We start from the raw sequence: 21,587 nt of genomic DNA on the forward strand, positions 1-21,587 counted from the left end.
GTTATAGATCCAAACACAGCACAACAGAGGAATAGCAGCCAGTAACACATGTGAGACACCCAACACTGCTGCCCCCTCTGGGAGATTTAAACCTGTAACTTTTTGGGATCAAAGTGCTGCTGTCTGATAAACAAATATGTAACGTTATATCCACAACCAGCGACAAACGTTCAGTGACCTGCGGATGGGTGTCACATCTATGCTGCGTACGGCGACTGTGCCGTAATTGCGGTGTAACTGAGGGATTGCAGACCCGCATATCCTGGGTTTATAAAATTAAATACATTTAGATCAATAGATGACTTTGAGCAAAAAAAAACCATGAACATATTTGATTATATTGATTTATTTTATTTTCATTATTCCATTTTTTGTCACTCCATATCAGATATTATACTCATTATTTCATCAATTACTTGCTAAAAATTATGTTTTATTTCATTGGACATACTGTATTATTAACAAATTCACACTGATAGATTTCGTTTTTGGTGATCTGTAGGTTGACCGCATGTTAGTTTTTTTTTACGCCCTCACTAAATATCACCAACCAATATTCTCACAGGCGAGAGATAGCGAGATCGATCTAACTGCAAGCACTGCGCAGACTGTGTGTACTGAATCGCTTTCCTGTCACTCAGGGGCAGAACAGTGCGTCATTAGGGCATCAGGGGGGGGGGGGGTGGGCTTGTGGCAGCACCCCCTGGTTTTCTATCCCTCCCATCACTGATTACATTGTAAAATCTTAAATATTGAAACTTATACTAGGTTTTCTATTTTTAGCCTTTATTCAGATACCCTCCATAGCAGAGATAGTCAGCATGCGGCACTCTGTGCTGAAACTACAACTCCCAGCATGCTCTGGGAGCACATGGGTGCCTACCATAGGGTGCATGCTAGTGTGGTGGTCACATGTGCATGACATCTCCTCATCCTACACATGATGACATCACCACTACTTCTTCCTCAGAAGCTTCCTGCGCAAGGGCAGCACAGACCCCAACCAGGCCGTGGTTAGCTGTCTGGCTTCTTCCCAGCTATAGCGAGGCTTGTATCCCATATCCCTCTGGGCTTTCTTGTAGGAGAAGGTGAAGGTGGTATTGAGGAGGGTCAACAGGTGCCTGGTGAGCGGCGGCACATATCTGATAAATGGCCGGAGAAGGACACTGACCGCCTCCAATAAAAAGGCCACAAAGTAGAGCAGCGTAAACGGCATGGCCAGTCTGTCCTCCACTCCCAGGCCCAGCTCCTTGCCCAGGGCGTAGTTGAAGTCCGAGTAGCTCATAGGTGGGGTGTCGTCGGAGATGTAGTAAAAGTTTCCTGCAACCTTTTTAGCCCTGTCTGGGTCTCTCATTGCCCGTGCAGCCAGTATATGGGCCCAGGCAACATTACCCACATACACGGGGTTGACCAAAGCTTCCTTCTTGGAGATGCGGTGGAACACGCTACCATTTAGTACGGCCTGGTCGAGGTGCAGCAGGAGGAACTGAGACCCTTCCCCGAAGATGTAGGTTGGCCTCAGGGAGCATGTGAGGAGAGTTCCTCCATCTGAGAGTCTCCGGCCACTGGCCCTCAGCACAGCTTGCTCGGCCCGACTCTTACTCTCCCCATAGCAGAATCCCAGCTTACTGTCGTACACCAGCTCCTCGTTCCCATCCACAACGGGGTCACCTCGGGTATTGGGTCCCACCACCTCCATACTGCTGGTGTAGATAAAATGCCGCACGTTGTTCTGTGCACAGGCCTCCAGGAGCTTCTCTGTACCTGGGGCAAAATAAAACATGGTTCAGGGCAAGTTTTCCATTAGTGGCCTCCTGCCCCCATTCTCTAATCATGGGGAATAACTTTAACCTAGAAGTGTAGTCCCTCAGGGTTTTCTAAAGACAACAATACAGGATTTTAATAAATATTGGTGTATTTAAGGCTATAAATGATGCTGTCCAAGGATTTTTGTAGAATATAAGATCGTAAAGCGGGAAGAGTAGGGATCTGTAAGGACTCGAGAACTTTGCCTCCACTTACGGATAGGATTTAGGTCTGTTCTAGGACACAGGGTTAAAGCTAGAGTTAAAGTGGGTTCGGAATCAGGATGTGCGACACGGGCAGAATTATGTAGAAATTCGATATAACCTTAGGGGTCTAGTTACTAAGCAGTGTTAGGAGACAGAGTGAAAAGTGATAAGAAAGTGATAAGGTGCCAGCCAATCAGCTCCCAACTGTCATTTTTCAAACACAGCCTGTGAGAGGACAGTTGGGAGCTGATTGGCTGGCACCTTATCACTTTCTTATCACTTTTCACTCTGTCTCCTAACACTGCTTAGTAAATATACCCCTAAGGTTAGTAGTTTCATCTTTACGCTCTTTTTTGTTCATTTGAACTAGAGACAGGATGAGTCCGATCACGTAAGGGGGCGGCGGTAGTACCGGGAGTAACAGGAATCAGTACTGGGGGTTGGGCATAATCTGGGGAAGAAATCACTATTCACTATGGAGGGATTGGTGAAATATAAGGAATAATAACTGTAGGGAACACTCCTCAGAAGGGTCATGACCTGGGGAACAGTCACGCAATTGGGGGGGGGGGGTTGGAGGATCAGTACCCAGGGTTAGGGTTCGGCACTAGGGGGGAGGGTTAGGCTATGGGAGGGGAGGGTTAGGGTTCGGCACTAGGGTAAGGGTTAGGCTATGGGAGGGGAGGGTTAGACACTAGGGGGAGGGTTAGGGTATGGCAGGGGAGGGTTAGGCACTAGGGGGAGGGTTAAGAACTAAAGTGAAGTTAGGACTAGGCACTGGAGAGAGGGTTAGGCACAGGCACTAGGAAGGATTAGCCTTTGGAAATGCCACAGAATCCACCGAATGACATCAGGACGTCACCACCGAACCCGGTAGACACCGCTGGAGATGTTGGACCCGCCAGGTGAGGCAAGTCACCACTAGGGACATTTTGTCTATATGCTAATCATGTTGACATCTTATCAATGTCGACACGATGAATGTTGACAAACTACACCACGCCCCGATGTGGGGTAGCTGAGGGGACCTACGTGTGGATATTTTGTAGGTTGGGCGACATGCTACCCTGACAGCAGCTCCAGCGCATGCGTTACTATGGTTACTGTGTGCGGCTGTGAGGATAGGGGACCTCACCTGTCACATTGATGGCTATGAGAGTCTCCTTGCTGACTTTGCCCACCGTATCGATAATGGCCGCAGTGTGAATGACCAGCTCCACCCCCTGGCAGGATTTATGGAGAAATTCTGCATCGCGGATGTCTCCTTGGAGCACTTTCACGGCTGTGTGGCCCTGGGCCCCTGGCAGAAAGATATAAGCACAGTTATATTCCTCAGAGACCTGCTACATCACAAGTTCTCAAACTCGGTCCTCAGGAGCCCAAACAGTGCATGTTTTCCAGGTCTCCTCACAGAATCACAAGCGAAATAATTAGCTCCACCTGTGAATCTTTTAAAATGTGTCAGTGAGTAATGATTACACCTGTGCACCTGCTGGGTGACCTGGGAAGTGTCAGTGAGTAATGATTACACCTGTGCACCTGCTGGGTGACCTGGGAAATGTCAGTGAGTAATGACTACACCTGTGCACCTGCTGGGTAACCTGGGAAATATCAGTGAGAAATGACTACACCTGTGCACCTGCTGGGTGACCTGGGAAATGTGTCAGTGAGTAATGATTACACCTATGCACCTGCTGGGTGACCTGGAAAATGTGTCAGTGAGTAATGATTACACCTGTGCACCTGCTGGGTTACCTGGGAAATGTGTCAGTGAGTAATGACTACACCTGTGCACCTGCTGGGTGACCTGGGAAATGTGTCAGTGAGTAATGACTACACCTGTGCACCTGCTGGGTAACCTGGGAAATGTGTCAGTGAGTAATGAATACACCTGTGCACCTGCTGGGTGACCTGGGAAATGTGTCAGTGAGTAATGACTACACCTGTGCACCTGCTGGGTGACCTGGAAAATGTGTCAGTGAGTAATGACTACACCTGTGCACCTGCTGGGTGACCTGGAAAATGTGTCAGTGAGTAATGACTACACCTGTGCACCTGCTGGGTGACCTGGGAAATGTGTCAGTGAGTAATGACTACACCTGTGCACCTGCTGGGTGACCTGGAAAATGTGTCAGTGAGTAATGATTACACCTGTGCACCTGCTGGGTGATCTGGGAAATGTGTCAGTGAGTAATGAGTACACCTGTGCACCTGAGAAATGTGTCAGTGAGTAATGAGTACACCTGTGCACATGCTGGGTGACCTGGGAAATGTGTCAGTGAGTAATGACTACACCTGTGCACCTGCTGGGTGACCTGGGAAATGTGTCAGTGAGTAATGGATACACCTGTGCACCTGCTGGGTGACCTGGGAATTGTGTCAGTGAGTAATGACTACACTTGTGCACCTGCTGGGTGACCTGGGAAATGTGTCAGTGAGTAATGGATACACCTATGCACCTGCTGGGTGACCTGGGAAATGTGTCAGTGAGTAATGATTACACCTGTGCACCTGCTGGGTGACCTGGGAAATGTGTCAGTGAGTAATGATTACACCTGTGCACCTGCTGGGTGACCTGGGAGATGTGTCAGTGATAATGACTACACCTGTGCACCTGCTGGTACGTCATTCAATGTCACCACAAATCTGGGTTTAGTCTCAACTTTCCTATACTTAGGGGATATTGTACTAAGATTTTGTGGGGATCCCCTGAAAATGTCATTTTTTTGCAGCATTTCCTGCAAAGTAGCTTTATATATGCCCTTCAGCAGCGCATGTCTGTGTCCAGCATGGGATGGATCACTAGCTTGCAGAATAATTCAGTAAAGACATTTCAGAAAGTTTGGGGACCCTGGTAATCTCAGAAAAAAAAAAGAAGAAAGATTCCCTCCAGCTCACTGCAGCAATATCAACAAAAAATACTTAAATCCTACATAATAAGAGATTCAGATGTATTAGTTACATACATTTGCAAATATATGAATAAGCGCCAGGCCATCGTCAAGGCTCCTCTATACTGGTGTCCCTAACATTAAGGGGTTCACGTCCGAGAAGCAAGGTACCCCAAAAAATTCCAACCAAGGACCATCCCCAGGGCATCACACGAAAAGGGGAAAAAGGTGATAGTGAAGTGTAAAGGATAGATGTGTAAGGATAATGAGAAATAATGAAAATGACATAAATAATAAACAAACAATTAGAAAAGTGATAAAAAATATCTATGTGTATGAAGTGGTGATGCCCTGAAAAAGGTCCAGTCAGAACCCCCCCGGGGGCCCCACTCCCAAACTCTCACCCCAAAATAATTATTGCTACATAATGGTAGCACCCACTCTGGGTCATATAATTACAAATTGGTGTACTGCATGATAACAGCACATGTATAAGCTGAGAGCAGACTCACCTAGGAGGTACCCCAGAAACCTCCACATGGCACTATAAGGACCAGCACATCCTCCCAATGCTGACTCCCTTCATGCCTCTCAGAACTGCAAACAAAATGTATTCATATATTTGCACATGTATGTAACTAATACATCTGAATCTCCATTATTATGTAGGATTTAAGTATTTTTTGTTGCTATTGCTGCAGTGAGCTGGAGGGAATCTTTTTTTTCTGTGGTTCAGTGTAAACCCCGCCCTTTACAAGCGCCTGAGCTATGTCATTAAGCTGATATGAGAGACCACCATACTGTACTTTTTGTTTGCGACCCTGGCAATCTCCTCATTCTGTATCTTTCCCAGGAAACCATTGAGCACCAAAAAATCATGTAACTATAGAGGGTGCAATGGGTGCATTTGCTATGGCGCCCGGTGGCTTAGGGGGCCCGGCAGGGGGCACCCTGCCAGGAAGGGGGGGGGGGGAGAGAGAGAGGAGGAAGTTGATGTTTCTGCTGCAGGAGCCGCTGTGTTGTGGGATTGGAGCCTGAGACTTCTCCTGCTCGGGGCAGCAGCGAAGACTGCGCGGCCCCGGACACAAGCACCCCTCTGTCTAACAGCCCTTCTCTACACCCAGCGGGGCTCTATGGAAGTGACGGGAGGTTCCCCTGAGTTACATGCCGACTTCTCAGGAGGAGCCTGGGGAGGAGACGCAGGTGGGCAGAGTTGGGGGCGGGGCTGGGCGAGTCACGACAAAGTCTCACCCCCTCCCGGAAATTCACTGACATTTAAATAAGGGGGTGGGGCTAAATGACGCATCATCAGGCCCCGTCCCCACGCACAGACCCGCCAATCACCAGTTATATTCCCCAACTTCTGCCCACTTTACTAGGAACGGAAGTGGGCAGAAGGCGGGAGAAGTGCCCACCCTTCCGGTACCCGAAAACAAATAATGAGCCTCCCGCAACTTCCCGGAGGGTAGGCATGTATGGTCCCTCGCTCCCCTCTGCCTTGGGTCACATATGTGTCATGGCTGGTGACTTGGTGCCAGGGCATCACCCATCTACCTGGCAGCTCACTGGTTACATGTGCAGTGTTACTCCTCCCTCTACCACTGTACAGCTTTGTGTGGCACTACAAGTCCCAGCAAGCACCTACAGGGCATACTTGTGTTTGTGGGTCTTCTCTGCCTCTACTGACAATCCACGGGCTACCCACACCTGTATGTATGTATATATATATATATATATATATATATATATATATACACACATATACACACACACACACTCTGGTTGAGACCTGAGATGGGGGGGTCCAATATAATGCTAGGGGTCCCACAAAGTGCTAGTTACACCCCTGCATGTAACCCCTCTTGCTTTAGAATCAGATAGCCAATCCCTCTCCCCCCCCCCATATTTAGAAAGCATTAAACATTTTTGATCAAGGTTTCCAATACACAGCAATGTTTCACAATAGTAATAATAATGGTAAGAAAATGAATCCCCCCCCCCCAAATCCGGCGTTATTTTTCCAACCCTGACGCAGTGTAAATCCACTTACACCCAGAGGCTTTATATAGAATATTTATATACGCGTAGTATGATGTTCTGTTTATTATCACATAAATGTTAGGTAAGGACTTGCAGAGAAATGCCCCGCACTAATGTGATTGCAATAAACCCTGCAATGGGCCGTCTGCGTGTCCCTTTCCTGCCCTTCCTGAGTTTGGCATCCAACACGGTCATGCGGACATCAAGCTGCTGTGGAACTGCACATCCCAGCATGCCCCATTATCAAAACTGTGTCAGGGCATGCTAGTATGTGTAGTTCTACAGCAGCTGGAGGGATGGAATACCCCTGCTCTTCGTGTTGCCTGTGTGTACTGTGTAATAAGAGTACATCTATGTATTACGCTCACATTACTGTTTTTTTTTTTTTTTTGTCCATTTTTACAAAGAGGATTTAACATTGTAACACTGTATCCGTGTGAGACCTGTGACCCTGATGTACATCCATGTAACACTGTATCCGTGTGAGACCTGTGACCCTGATGTACATATGTGTAACACTGTATCCGTGTGAGACCTGTGACCCTGATGTACATCCATGTAACACTGTATCCGTGCGAGACCTGTGACCCTGATGTACATCCATGTAACACTGTATGGGTGCGAGACCTGTGACCCTGATTTACATACGTGTGACACTGTATCCGTGCGAGACCTGTGACCCTGATTTACATACGTGTGACACTGTATCCGTGCGAGACCTGTGACCCTGATGTACATAAGTGTAACACTGTATCCGTGTGAGACCTGTGATCCTGATGTACATAAGTGTAACACTGTATACGTGTGAGACCTGTGACCCTGATGTACATACATATAACGCTGTACTGGAGCCAGACATGTCACCTGCTGTGAGACGCAGGACTATTGGTTGCAGAATAATCCCACGATTTCTCCGGCATTTAGCAATGGGTAAATACAGACTAAATGACGGAGAGAGTTTTCACCCGATTTATGACTATGGGGCATATTTACCACAATCTGCAATTAAATGCGCTTGTGGCGTTATATTTTCACCTGAATTCACACTGCGACTTTAGGAATTATCACGTGGATGTACTAAAATTGGCGTGCAGGGACTGAGCTTGTGCCACAGACTACAGCTATGCCCAGCGCCCCCCCGCTTGTACTTACCATGGCAAACAGTCCAGGTTTCAAGCATAGCAATACTTAAGACCAGGTGTCTTAATTAGTACCTCAGTTGTTTTGATTTAACCATCTGTGCTGAAGCATGGATATCACTAAAACCTGGACTGTTGGTGTGCCTTGAGGACAGAGGGCCTGATTCAGAGCCGGACGCTCTGAACGAGCGCCCGCTCTGAATCAGGGCGTTTTTTTTTTTTTTTTTTTAGAACAGCCTCCTGGCCGCTCGCATAGCTGTGGGTGACCACCCACAGCTTATGCGAGCGTCCATGATGATGGTCGTGATGGTCAAGACCATCGCGACCATCGGGCTTGCGACGAGACCTTTGCGGTAGGGTCTCGTTGCCGCAAGCCCTGGAGTGCTTTTGGCTCTATCAGAGCCAAAAGCACTCCCACTGACATCACTAGTGATGTCAGTGGGGCCGGCCCCAGACGGTAGGCGTTCCCATGGGAACGCCTCAGTCTGGGCAGCAACGCCCGCAGCACGCCCACCAAAGGGGGTGTGCTGTCACTCACCATCGACAGCACGCCCCCTTTGGTGTGAGACCCATAACGATGGCTTGGCCGTCGTTATTTGGGTCTCGCGCATGCGCACGACGGAGCAGCCCCCGTCGTGCGCATGCGCACTTGCCCAACATCAACCCGCTTGCGAGCGGATCTGAATTAGGCCCAGAGGTCGGAAACACGGATTTAGAAAGACAAGGCTGATCACAGGGGCCGGCTTCCAACTCTGCCTCTCGGAGCAGTGCTGGAGTAGGTGACACAGGGGAAAGCCCTAATAACACCATCTCCAGACGGCGTCATTGTCATAAGGTTTCCCCCGGTATTTTTTTCACAATTAGATCTTAGTAAATATGAGCATAAGTATGGGAAATGCGATCTACTGCCCCTTAATGCTGCTTTAAAATTTCCAAACTACATATAGGGTGTATCATAACCTACATAACAACATCAGTCTTCTACACAGCAAGTGTGTAGTATTAGGATCTGTGCAAGTTACGCATGAGAAATTATTACATGAGAAGTCTCACTGCTCTGCTTCCCACAGGCAGGTTATAGCCTCCAGTATACTCAGCAGGTCACTGGCCAGGTTCTAATTATATCCCTATTCTCATTATTATACCCAGGAACTGGTCTGAGCGTCTTACACTGAGACCAAGTGCCCAGCCCCAGCTTTACTTCTTGTTCTCCCAGTTCCATTAGGACCAAACCCATGGACTAGTATTTAGGGACTGTGGCTGACAGGTGTTCTCAGTCCCCCAATCACCCCCAACAGGTCAGGTTTCTTAGATTCCTTGAATCGCACACAGGTGAGATAATCTATTTTTGCTGGGTCAGTAATACCCCTTTTACACCTGAGCTAAAACCCGGGTTTTTGAAGGGTTAACCCGGGCAGCTCCCTGGTGTAAAAGGGCAGAGGGTTGGATCGCTGGGTCGAGTGACCCGGCAATCCAACCCAGGTAAGTAGCAAGGTTTAACACGGGCGTAGCCCGTGAAACCCTGCTATGGGAACAGCACACTCCGGGTCACGAAGACCTGGAGTGCGCTGCTAGCCGGCCGATTGGTCCGGCTTCAGTGGCGCTTGGAGATGACGTCATCTCCAAGCGTCCACTTTCACTCCGCAAAAGCCGGGTCTATGCAGACCCGACTGCGGTGTGAGCGGCGCTGTCTCGGGAATATCCCGAGTCAGCGCCGGCAAAATTCTGGGTCTGATCCGGATAGGAACTTTGTTCCAACTCCGGGTCAGACCCGGAATTTAGGTGGAAAAGGGGTATAATTATCCCATCTGCTTCCAAAGACAGAAATCCTGAAAACTTGACATGTTAAGAAAAGTTGAGAACCCCCCGATTTAAAGACTAATTGCAGCAGCTCCATCCTTGCGAAAAGATCTGTCTGAAATCAGCCGGATCTCTGAGTACGGTCACCTCCGAGTAGCCCGCAGTGCCGTTTGCAGACCCACGGTACACTTATCCTGCGCTGACTCTGAATTGGTCGCAGTTGCTGGAAGTTGCACGTGCAGCCTCCAGCGATTGCGCAGTCAATAAAAATTGCGTGATCCGTCCGCAGGGTGGACTTGCGTGCTATGCTGAATCAGACCCACAGTATATACTGTACTAGCAGGAAGGTGCTGGACACGGACGATATGCTCTTTTTCTACAATACCCACCTTCCCCCACTCTGTATATATATAACTATGCCCGTTACCAGGCTAACATACATTCTAGCTGTCCATCTCTGGCCATTAAAAGTTGATAGGTTTGCGCTTACAAAGGGATGTGAATGCGCCCGATGGCGCTGGCGGGGTTTAGAAGGTGACTTACTCTCGCATGTCCCCAGGAGGTCCGCACTGAGGATTTTATCCATGACCCGAAGCTCTGACAGATCCTCCTCCTCCAGCAACAACTGCACAATCCTATGTCCCACAAAGCCGCTGGCTCCGGTCACCAGGCATGAAGTCCCCTTCAATGGCGAAGTCATGGTGCCAGGGGGCTCTCTGTGCACAGGGGTCCTGGTGGCAGCAGGTGACTGGGGATCACAAATGGATTTTTTTCTTAGATTTTGGGTTAATGCAAAGTGAACTCACATTAGTAATGGAATCACTGTGGGGCTGCAGGACAGCGCGTTGTCTAACCAAAATATAACATCGTATGGCACAGCGCCCCCCCTATATCTGAGCGTCCTTGTCTGTCCCTTCACGCCCACTCAGAAGTCTCTTTCTCCACTTTTAGCTGAAGGACATTATCCTGACTAAAAACCTTGAACGTGGACACAGCAGCTCTCCCCTCCGCCTTCCCATATTTATATCACACAGTGCCAGAGCTGCGATCGTGCGTACATACAGCGTACTGCGGCATGGCAAGGAGAGGCTGGGGCTTCTGGATTAGAACATGTGCAGGATGGATTGGCGCAGTTAGAAGCTGATTGGTTGGTACTTTCTCTATCTCCACGGAGAAGGGTCATATACAATTAGGAGAGAGGTTTTCTCTTCAAAAGAAGACACACGGACCTCGTGCCCAATTGTCGAATACCGCGGGTATGTGCGCTCCAGATACCCGCGGTATTCAATTAAAAAAAAAAAATGTACGCAGGGTTTTCAGCACGGACAACCTCACGGTGCGATAAGAACAAGTTATAAGGAAAAACTACTTATGGGTCCGTAAAGGCCCCCATACATCAGCAATCTGAAAACCACAATTGAACAATTTGAAGATTTATTGCCCGATCTTAGGATTTCCCAATCGGGCAATCTGCGCCCATACACTACAGATTTTTTTCAGTGATTTGCAGATCGATTGCAGCAAACACAGATCTGGCAATCTTGAAAGGCTCCATCATTTTGCTAGAAACGGTCAGCAAATCTTCTGATCATGTCCATACACTAGCAATCTACAGCCCCAATCCATCTGTGACATCCAACATGTTGGACAATCTGATTAAACAATTCCAATCACTTTTTGGTTGCAATCTGCGATCTGTGAAGCCCATACATTGCAGATTTTTATACACAATCGATTGCAAATTGCACGATTGCTGCAATCCATCTCTGATGTATGGGGGCCTTTAGTCTCATGTGGTCTCCTGTTCATCTCCTCTCTATCTTTGCACTGTGGAGGGGGCTGCTTGGAGGCCAGGGGAGAGAGAGAGAGAATTGCACACTCTTCAGGTATTCATGTAAACGGATTTAGGCTGCTCAGTTGTATCAATTACAAAAACACGTTTGGAGTAAACCAGGGAAAAGCAGCACGCCAAGATATTATGCAAAAATAAATGTTATTGATTGCCGTTATATTATATATCTCAGTACAGCTCAATAGTTTCTTCAATAACAAGTCAATAAAATGCATATTGTTATTATAACAAGCGGAATAAGTGCAAATCAGCAGCTTAGGTACCTGCAAACGCCTCAGGAACTAGATGTGATCAGCGGCATTTCTACCATAAGCCCAGCAGCCTGTTTCTGTACATAGCTGCACCTTCATCATGGGACATTCAGCATACTGACTAAAGGCCCCCCATACATCAGAGATGGATTGCAGCAATCGTGCAATTTGCAATCGATTGTGTATAAAAATCTGTATGTATGGGCTTCACAGATCGCAGATTGCAACCAAAAAGTGATTCGAATTGTTTAATCAGATTGTCCAACATGTTGGAGTTCACAGATGGATTGGGGCTGTAGATTGCTAGTGTATGGACATGATCAGCAGATTTGCAGACCGTTTTTAGAAAAATGATGGAGCCTTTCAAGATTGCCAGATCTGTGTTTGCTGCAATCGATTTGCAAATCACTGAAAAAGATCTGTAGTGTAGTGTATGGGCGCAGATTGCTCAATTGGGAAATCCTAAGATCGGGCAATAAATCTTCAAATTGTTTAATTGTGGTTTTCAGATTGCTGATGTATGGGGGCCTTTAAGCTGGCCACACAGACCAACTTAAGGCCCCCATACATCAGCAATCGATTGTGGCAATCCAGCAATTTGCAATCGATTGTGTATAAAAATCTGTATGTATGGGCTTCACAGATCGCATATTGCAACCAAAAAGTGATTGGAATTGTTAATTCAGATTGTCCAACATGTTGGATTTCACAGATGGATTGGGGCTGTAGATTGCTAGTGTATGGCCATGATCAGCAGATTTGCAGACCGTTACCAGTAAAATGATGGAGCCTTTCAAGATTGTCTGATCTGTGTTTTCTGCAATCGATCTGCAAATCACTGAAAAAGATCTGTAGTGTATGGGCGCAGATTGCTCAATTGGAAAATCCTAAGATTGGGCAATAAATCTTCAAATTGTTTAATTGTGGTTTTCAGATTGCTGATGTATGGGGGCCTCTAGTTGGTCTAGTGCACAGGTTCTCAAACTCGGTCCTCAGGACCCCCAAACGGTGCATGTTTTGCAGGTCTCCACACTGAATCAAGTCAAATAATTAGCTCCACCTGTGGACCTTTTAAAATGTGTCAGTGAGTAATAATTACACCTGTGCACCTGCTGGGTGACCTGCAAAACGTGACCTGTGTGGGGTCCTGAGGACCGAGTTTGAGAACCACTGGTCTAGTGCAGGGGTTCCCAACCACGGTCCTCAAGGCACACTAACAGTCCGGGTTTTGAGGATAGCCATACTGGAGCACAGGTGACTTAATTAGTACCTCAGTTACTTTGATTTAACCATCTGTGCTCAAGCCTGGATATCACCAAAACCAGGACTGTTAGTGTGCCTTGAGAACCGAGGTTGGGAACCACTGGTCTAGTGTGTGGCCAGCTTAACTCAATACAAAAAGCACCTTATACCATATATCATTAGATCCTCCCTCAGGGATGTGCTAATTAATCCACCTGTGTGCCCCCCCCCTCCCACATCTCTCACCTGGTAATTAGCTGCACCACAGTAACTGCAAGGGAACATCCTGGTGTCAGCATGTTCAGCTCTCAAGGCTCCGAAACTCTTAGGGAATCAAACAAGTGCATAACTAACACTTTACCTTATTACGCAAGGTGGGTAATTACATAAACAGCGCCAAATATATATATAATTTTTTTTAATTGGGAAGGTAGTCATGTTATACATCAAACAGATGCAGAATTTCATAAGAAAAAAAAAGGTGTTCTTCGTTTTAACGTACAGGGGGCCTGATTCAGAGCCGCTCGTAAGCAGCCGCTCATTCGTTCCGAGCGATGTTTGCCCATCTGCGCATGCGTACGGATCGTAATACGCATGCGCGAACCAGGCGTGCTTAAAGGTCAAAATGGGCATTTTATGGGTGTGCATAATTAATACAGCAGCGTCACTGACCACGTCACTGGGTTATTTTATAGTCAGAACTGCTCGCAAATTTGTGGTAGGAAAAACCAACCACAAAAATAGCGAGCAGTTCATACGCTGGTCGATGTACTCGATTAATCTAATAAACAGCGGACATGACGTATGATGCGAGCGGCCAGGGGGCGTTTTTATCAAAAAAAGTCTGCATGTTTTGTTCGCTCGTTCAGACATAGAGGCAGCAACAGACTGCAAAGAGCGAACGGTTCATTTGAATAGCCACCCCCTTTTTCGGAACGAGCGAGCGCTAATAGCGACCGGCTCTGAATCAGGCCCAGTATCTTTATTCATTCTCGAGTTTTCTTTTGCAGGTAATGACATTAATGATAATAATGGCACTAATAGATTCAGAACATGTTGAGATTCTCTTGCTATCTGAAGAATGAAGCACACGTGCTATTGCAAATTATTTCAATCCACGTTACCCAAATAGGCCACCCATGACTCACAGTGCAGTTACCAAATTTAAAGAAACCGGATCAGTTGCAGATAAACCAAAAGTGGACGTCCAAAAACTGTTACAGGTGTCTGCTGGCATCATTTTCATAGAGCCCACAACTCATCGTGTGTCTCGTGAATGTGGGGGTAGTCGTGAGGCCATTTTGAGAATTTTGTCTGCACATAAACACCTGACTGAGGATGACCCAGACTGTGGGGTGGAGTTTGCACACTGGATAACATAGCAACTGCACCCTCATTTTCCACACCAGGTATTGGTTAGTGATGAGGCAAATTTCTTCATCAATGGTGGGGAAAACAAACAGAACCACAGATACTGGTCAGAGACAAACCCTCACTGGATGGAGGCCTGTAGGCTTGTAGCCTCAGCAGAACAGTTGGTAGGGTATGGTTTGTGGGGTACCCGTATTGTGGGACAATTCTTTATTGATGAAACAGTAACAGCAGCACGTTACTAGGGGTTGTTAGAGGAAGAGATTGTTCCCTCATTGTTATCAGAGGATGGGTCATATCCTAATTTCTTCCAGCAAGATGGTGCTCCACCTCATTATGGGCTCATTGTCAGGGAATATCTTGATGTGCAGTTTCCCTAAAAATTAATTGACCATAGAGGTCCATTCCAGTGGCCACCAATATCCCCAGATTCATCTCCGTTGGATTTCTTTCTGTGGGGTTACCTGAAGGAACGGGTATATGCTGTGAAGATATTGGATTGGTCCCGTCCCACATCTTTGAAAGCCATCCAGAGACTTCTTGGTTTCTCCAATTATTATCGGCGTTTTATTAAGGGATTCTTCTCCTTGATGGCTCCCATCACAGCCCTAACTCGTAAAGGTGCCAACCCTGCTCTATGGCCTCATGAGGAGACAGCCTTTCAAATTCTCAAAAAAGCCTTTATAACAGCTCCAGTTTTGAGACAACCAGATGTCAACAGGCCTTTTTTACTGGAAGTGGATGCTTCATCTGAGGCAGTGAGAGCTGTCTTGTTCCAGCGCTTCGAGGATAACCGGATTCATTCGTGTGGTTTCTTCCAAAGAAATTCTCCCCTGCCAAAAGAAATTAGGCCATAGGCGAACAGGAGCTATTAGCTGTCAAACTGGCCTTAGAGGAATGGCGGTACCTCCTAGATGGCGCTAAATTCCCTTTCACCGCTTTTACAGACCACAGGAATCTTCTTTTCATAAAAAATATTCAATGTGTAAGTCCTCGTCTGGCCCGATGGGCAAAATTTTTTGCCCGTTTTCATTTTACCCTATCATATCGCTCTGGGGCTCTCAATCTGAAGGCCAACACCTTGTCACGATCACTGTCCACTGATAGTGGTCCAGAAACACTGTGGAATACTCCCGTGCTGGAGACAAAGGTTTTTGCCACTATACAACTGCAACCACCTGTATGAAAGACCTTTGTGGCCCTGGAGTTGAGGAATTAGTTGCTGACATGGGCCCACTCTTCTCATTTTGCAGGTCATTTGGGCATTCGTAAGACCTTGGAGTTCCTGAAGAGATCCTACTGGTGGCCATCGATGAAAACCGAGGTAACCGAGTTTATGTCATCTTGTACCCAGTGTGCCCAGCATAAATCTCCTCGACAGTCTCCAGCCGGTGATTTAGTGCCTCTTCCCGCACCATCTCGTCCGTGGACACATTTGTCCATGGATTTTGTGACAGATCTGCCAAATTCTAATGGATATACCACCATCTGGGTTGTAGTGGATCGTTTCTCAAAGATGGTCCATTACATTCCGCTAGAGAAGTTACCCTCGGCTCCTGATTTGGCTGACCTATTTGTTCACCATACTGTATTTTTCGCCTTCATGGACTTCCTTCAGAATTCGTCTCAGACCGGGGAGTCCAATTTGTGGCAAAATTCTGGAGAGCCCCCTGTCTGTTCTGCAAGTGAAACTTAACTTTTCCATGGCCTATCACCCTCAAAGTAATGAGTCCACTGAGAGATTGAACCAGTTCAATGGTCTGGTCTGAGTCTCTTCCTTGGGCCGAATTTGTGCACAACGCATCATGCCACTCTTCTACTAACCAAACTCCATTCTACATGGTGTATGGTCTTCATCCTAGGATCCCTGAGTTCCGAAATTTACCCGCCTTTGAGATACCAGCTGTGGATACCACTGTACAGAACTTTGCTTCGATTTGGGCTCAAGTGCTCTTGTTAAAACCTCCCTGCGGTATAAAAAGCAGGCTGATGGGAAGCGAAGAAAAGTTCCTCAGATGCGGGTCGGGGATCAAGAATGGCTTTCTACCCACAATCTTCGCCTCAGGGTACCGTCTATAATGTTCGCTCCCCGGTTTATTGGACCATACTCCATTACAGAGATAATCAATCCAGTCTCCTATTCTCTTCAGATCCTGTCTTATCTAAAAATCCCTAATTAATTTCATATATCTCTGCTCAAGCCATTAGTTCTCAATACATTCTTCAGTGTTCTCCCTGTTCCCCCAGGATCCAAACTGAAAAGGGGGTGGAATTTGAGGTGTCTCAAATTCTGGATTCTCTTATCCGTCATGGTCATTTGCAATACCTGCTTGATTGGAGAGGCTGTGGTCCGGAAGAGCATTGTTGGATCAGAGCTGAGGATGTCCATGCTCCCAAACTCATCAGCAAATTCCACTTGGCTCATTCCGAAAAGCCTAGAAGGTGTCCTGAGGCCACCCATAAGGACGGGGGTACTGTCACAACCAGGGTTTTGCGGTGTGGAGGTTTGCGGTCCTTACCGGTGAGGGTGCTGTGGCGCGGTCCTTCTGGCAGGGGAGCTGGCATGTGGAGACTGGCATAGCGTGTACGCAGAGGTCTGCCAGCGTTGGGCCATCCTGGCAAAGTCTTGCAGAGATTCTTCTGGTTGCCGCTTACGGGCATAAAAGTGCATCTTTAATTCTGACACTGCCCTAGTTTCAGATGTGATAATCAATCTCTTAAAAATTATTTTTGCGGTCTGCCTTTCTTGGGAGGGCGAGGACATGACCTCTCTGAGTGCCAGGCCCTTTAGCTGTCCAATAAGAATCTCCATGTGTCGCAGGTCAGTGAGTGGATACGGACAGAACATGGAACGCATCTTTGCAATAAACTCTTGAGGTGTGTTGGCCTCTGGTCCACGGGTGTGTCCTGTGTATGTAGTGAGCCATGGGGCTCCAAGTAGTACAGCATTTAGGATTGGCATTACTGGAGTTACAACTGCCACTCTAAATGGTGCTTCTTTTAACTGATCAGCAGGGAGGACAACTGGAGCACCCTGTACAGTGGGCCTGATTCAGTAAGGATCGCAACTGCAATCGAGGCTGTGATTATGCATGCAGTATGACCACGATGATATGCTAATCCATTGCAATTGTGATGCCATTGCAGCACTACATAAGGACGCCCACCTTACCTTACGCACATCCGTAATACTTAGCAAGACTGCAAAACCATCGGTAACATGGAGTACCATAGCAGCCTCATGCACACTTGCACAAGCTCTGACCTTACTCACGAATTGCTAACCTCATCACACGCAGTATAATCTCAGGCTGCGTAGGGCATCGCAGTGGATAATTTATGCACTCTCCTGCAATGGCGTTTGAACGCACTGGTACACCTGCATTTTTGCCGACCACCCCCGTTACCTCTCACAAACGGCACTTCCTGTCAATCACTCTGTTATGGGTCTGTGTAGTCACTGCGAACGCAGTTCCGATCGCGGTGGCAGGTAAGCGCACTGCGATACATGCGCAGAATGCAACAATTGGCCGATTGCGTGCGTAATGGCAGTTGCGATTCTTGCAGCATCAAGCCCAGAGTCTCCAATCTCAGACATGTTCTCTGTGTTGGGTTCTACGCTGCTTTGGACTCTGCATTCCTGTTGGTGATGACAAATGTGATGCCCCGTAGTAAGTAGTAATGTGATAATTGTGTGGTGCGAGTACAGATCAGAGTTACCTTGGTGGGAAGTTGTCTTTCAGTAACGGCTCTTCACTAATGCCACACCACAGTAGAGGTGCAAGGATTTCCCAGACACAGAGGGATGCAACACAGTTCAGGTGCAATCTAGCAACAATATTTATTCCACAATCTGGTGTAATAATGGGAACATTCTCACCTATGCCGGGATGTACTAAAGGAAAAATGTGGTAAAAACCCAATTTTCTGGGTTTTTACCGCATTTCCATATGTACTAAGCCACGGCCACCCTATTATCGGTGCAGAGGGTAACGCCAGAACCTGGTGATACCCTATAGAAGCCTATGGGCTTCTTACCGCATCCTGCACCGATGCCTTGCCACCCTGCAATGGCCCACACTCACCTCACCATGGTCGCCGGCCCGTGCTCTTCCTGGGTCCTCTGCCTCCTAATCTTCCGGGTGCAGGGAGGAGGAGTCCGGGACTTCCTGCAGAGGTCACCAGCAGGAAGTTCCCAATGCTCGGAGGGGGTGGGATCCCACGGAGATCCCCTCACACGGTGTCGGCTGCTTCACAAAGGTAGCTCTTATCGCAAGAGCTGTCCTTTGTGATACTAATCACATATGTACTAACATTAGGTTGCGGTGACAGGCGGTAAGTATCTACAGTGGGCACTACAGTGTAGCATAATGTGTAGGGACTACAGTGTAGCATAATGTGTGGGCACTAGAGGTGGCAAAATGTGTGGGTACTACAGGTGGCATAATGTGTGGGCACTATAGGTGGCATAAAGTGTGGGGACTAAAGGTGGCATAATGTGTGGGAACTATAGGTGGCATAATGTGTAGGGACTACAGGTGGCATAATGTGTGGGCAATACAGGTGGCATAATGTGTGGGCACTAGAGGTGGCATAATGTGTGGGGACTACAGTGTAGCATAATGTGTGGGCACTAGAGGTCGCATAATGTGTGGGCAATACAGGTGGCATGTGTGGGCACTACAGTGTAGCATAATGTGTGAACTACAGTGTAGCATAATGTGTGGACTACAGGTGGCATAATGTGTGGGCACTAGAGGTGGCATAATGTGTGAACTACAGTGTAGCATAATGTGTGGGGACTACAGGTGGCATAATGTGTGGGCACTAGAGGTGGCATAATGTGTGAACTACAGTGTAGCATAATGTGTGAGGACTACAGTGTAGCATAATGTGTGGGGACTACAATGTGGCATAATGTGTGGGCACTAGAGGTGGCATAATGTGTGGGGACTACAGTGAAGCATAATGTGTGGGCACTATAGGTGGCATAATGTGTGGGCACTACAGTGTGGCATAATGTGTGGGGACTACAGGTGGCATAATGAGTGGGCACTAGAGGTGGCATAATATGTGGGGACTACAGTGTAGCATAATGTGTGTTGACTACAGGTGGCATAATGTGTGGGCACTAGAGGTGGCATAATGTGTAGGGACTGCAGGTGGCATAATGTGTAGGGACTACAGTGTAGCATAATGTGTGGGGACTACAGTGTAGCATAATGTGTGGGGACTACAGGTGGCATAATGTGTGGGCACTAGAGGTGGCATAATGTGTGGGGACTACAGGTGGCATAATGTGTGGGGACTACAGTGTAGAATGATGTGTGGGCACTAGAGGTGGCATAGTCTGTGGGCACTAGAGGTGGCATAATGTGTGGGGACTACAGGTGGCATAATGTGTGGGCACTAGAGGTGGCATAATGTGTGGGCACTACAGTGTAGTATAATGTGTGGGCACTAGAGGAGGAATAATGTGTGAAATACAGTGTAGCATAATGTGTGGGGACTACAGGTAGCATAATGTGTGAAATACAGTGTAGCATAATGTGTGGGGACTACAGGTAGCATAATGTGTGAGGACTACAATGTGGCATAATGTGTGGGGACTACAGGTGGCATAATGTGTGAGGACTACAGTGTAGCATGATGTGTGGGCACTAGAGGTGGCATGATGTGTGGGCACTAGAGGTGGCATAATGTGTGGGCACTAGAGGTGGTATAATGTGTGGGTACTACAGAGTAGCATAATGTGTGGGGACTACACATGGCATAATGTGTGGGCACTACAGTGTAGCATAATGTGTGGGGACTACAGTGTAGCATAATGTGTGGGCACTAGAGGTGGCATAATGTGTGGGGACTACAGTGTAGCATAATGTGTGGGCTCTATAGGTGCCATAATGTGTGGGTACTACAGTGTGGCATAATGTGTGGGTACTACAGTGTGGCATAATGTGTGGGGACTACAGTGTAGCATAATGTGTGGGGACCACAGGTGGCATAATGTGTGGGGACTACAGTCTAGCATAATCTGTGGGGACTACAGTGTAGCATAATGTGTAGGCACTAGAGGTTGCATAATGTGTGGGGACTACAGTGTAGCATAATGTGTGGGCACTAGAGGTGGCATAATGTGTGGGGACTACAGTGTAGCATAATGTGAGGGCACTATAGGTAGCATAATGTGTGGGCACTACAGTGTGGCATAATGTGTGGGGACTATAGGTGGCACAATGAGTGGGCACTAGAGGTGGCTTAATATGTGGGTACTACAGTGTAGCATAATGTGTGGGGACTACAGGTGGCATAATGTGTGGGCACTAGAGGTGGCATAATGTGTAGGCACTAGAGGTGGCATAATGTGTGGGCACTACAGTGTAGCATAATGTGTGGGCACTACAGTGTAGCATAATGTGTGGGCACTACAGTGTAGCATAATGTGTGGGGACTACAGGTGGCATAATTTGTGGGCACTAGAGGTGGCATAATGTGTAGGGACTACAGGTGGCATAATCTGTGGGGACTACAGTGTAGCATAATGTGTGGGCACTACAGTGTAGCATAATGTGTGGGGACTACAAATGGCATAATGTGTGGGGACTACAGTGTAGCATAATGTGTGGGCACTATAGGTGGCATAAGGTGTGGGCACTATAGGTGGAATAATGTGTGGGGACTACAGGTGGCATAATGTGTGGGCACTAGAGGTGGCATAATGTGTGGGGACTACAGTGTAGCATAATGTGTGGGGACTACAGGTGGCATAATGTGTGGGCACTACAGTGTAGCATAATGTGTGGGGACTACAGGTGGCATAATATGTGGGCACTACAGTGTAGTATAATGTGTGGGCACTACAGTGTATTATAATGTGTGGGTACTACAGATGACATAATGTGTGGGCACTACAGTGTAGTATAATGTGTAGGGACTACAGGTGGCATAATGTGTGGGGACTATAGTGTAGCATAATGTGTGGGGACCGC

At 47.4% G+C, this 21,587-nt stretch overlaps 1 protein-coding gene across 6 annotated transcripts; it reads right to left on the bottom strand.

Moving 5' to 3' along the window:
- Positions 1 to 370: 370 nt before the first annotated feature.
- On the bottom strand, positions 371 to 14,385 carry LOC148442439 (3 beta-hydroxysteroid dehydrogenase/Delta 5-->4-isomerase type 1-like). Of its 6 annotated transcripts, none has more exons than XM_088463947.1 (4): positions 14,376 to 14,385; positions 10,426 to 10,630; positions 3,148 to 3,312; positions 371 to 1,764 (listed from the first exon to the last, which is right to left on the bottom strand). In XM_088463947.1, the coding sequence occupies exons 2-4, from the start codon at positions 10,580 to 10,582 to the stop codon at positions 956 to 958; spliced, it is 1,131 nt and encodes a 376-aa protein (XP_088320073.1). In that variant the 5' UTR covers positions 10,583 to 10,630; positions 14,376 to 14,385; the 3' UTR covers positions 371 to 955. The 6 variants fall into 6 exon arrangements, with proteins under 6 accessions (XP_088320073.1, XP_088320070.1, XP_088320074.1 ...); XM_088463944.1 differs by lacking the exon at positions 14,376 to 14,385 and adding an exon at positions 13,474 to 13,535; XM_088463948.1 differs by lacking the exon at positions 14,376 to 14,385 and adding an exon at positions 12,759 to 12,780.
- Between the last annotated feature and the right edge of the window lie 7,202 nt (positions 14,386 to 21,587).

Source organism: Taudactylus pleione, unplaced genomic scaffold (genome assembly GCF_031769625.1).
Source record: "Taudactylus pleione unplaced genomic scaffold, aTauple2 ptg001518l, whole genome shotgun sequence".
Classification (NCBI taxonomy): domain Eukaryota; kingdom Metazoa; phylum Chordata; class Amphibia; order Anura; family Myobatrachidae; genus Taudactylus; species Taudactylus pleione.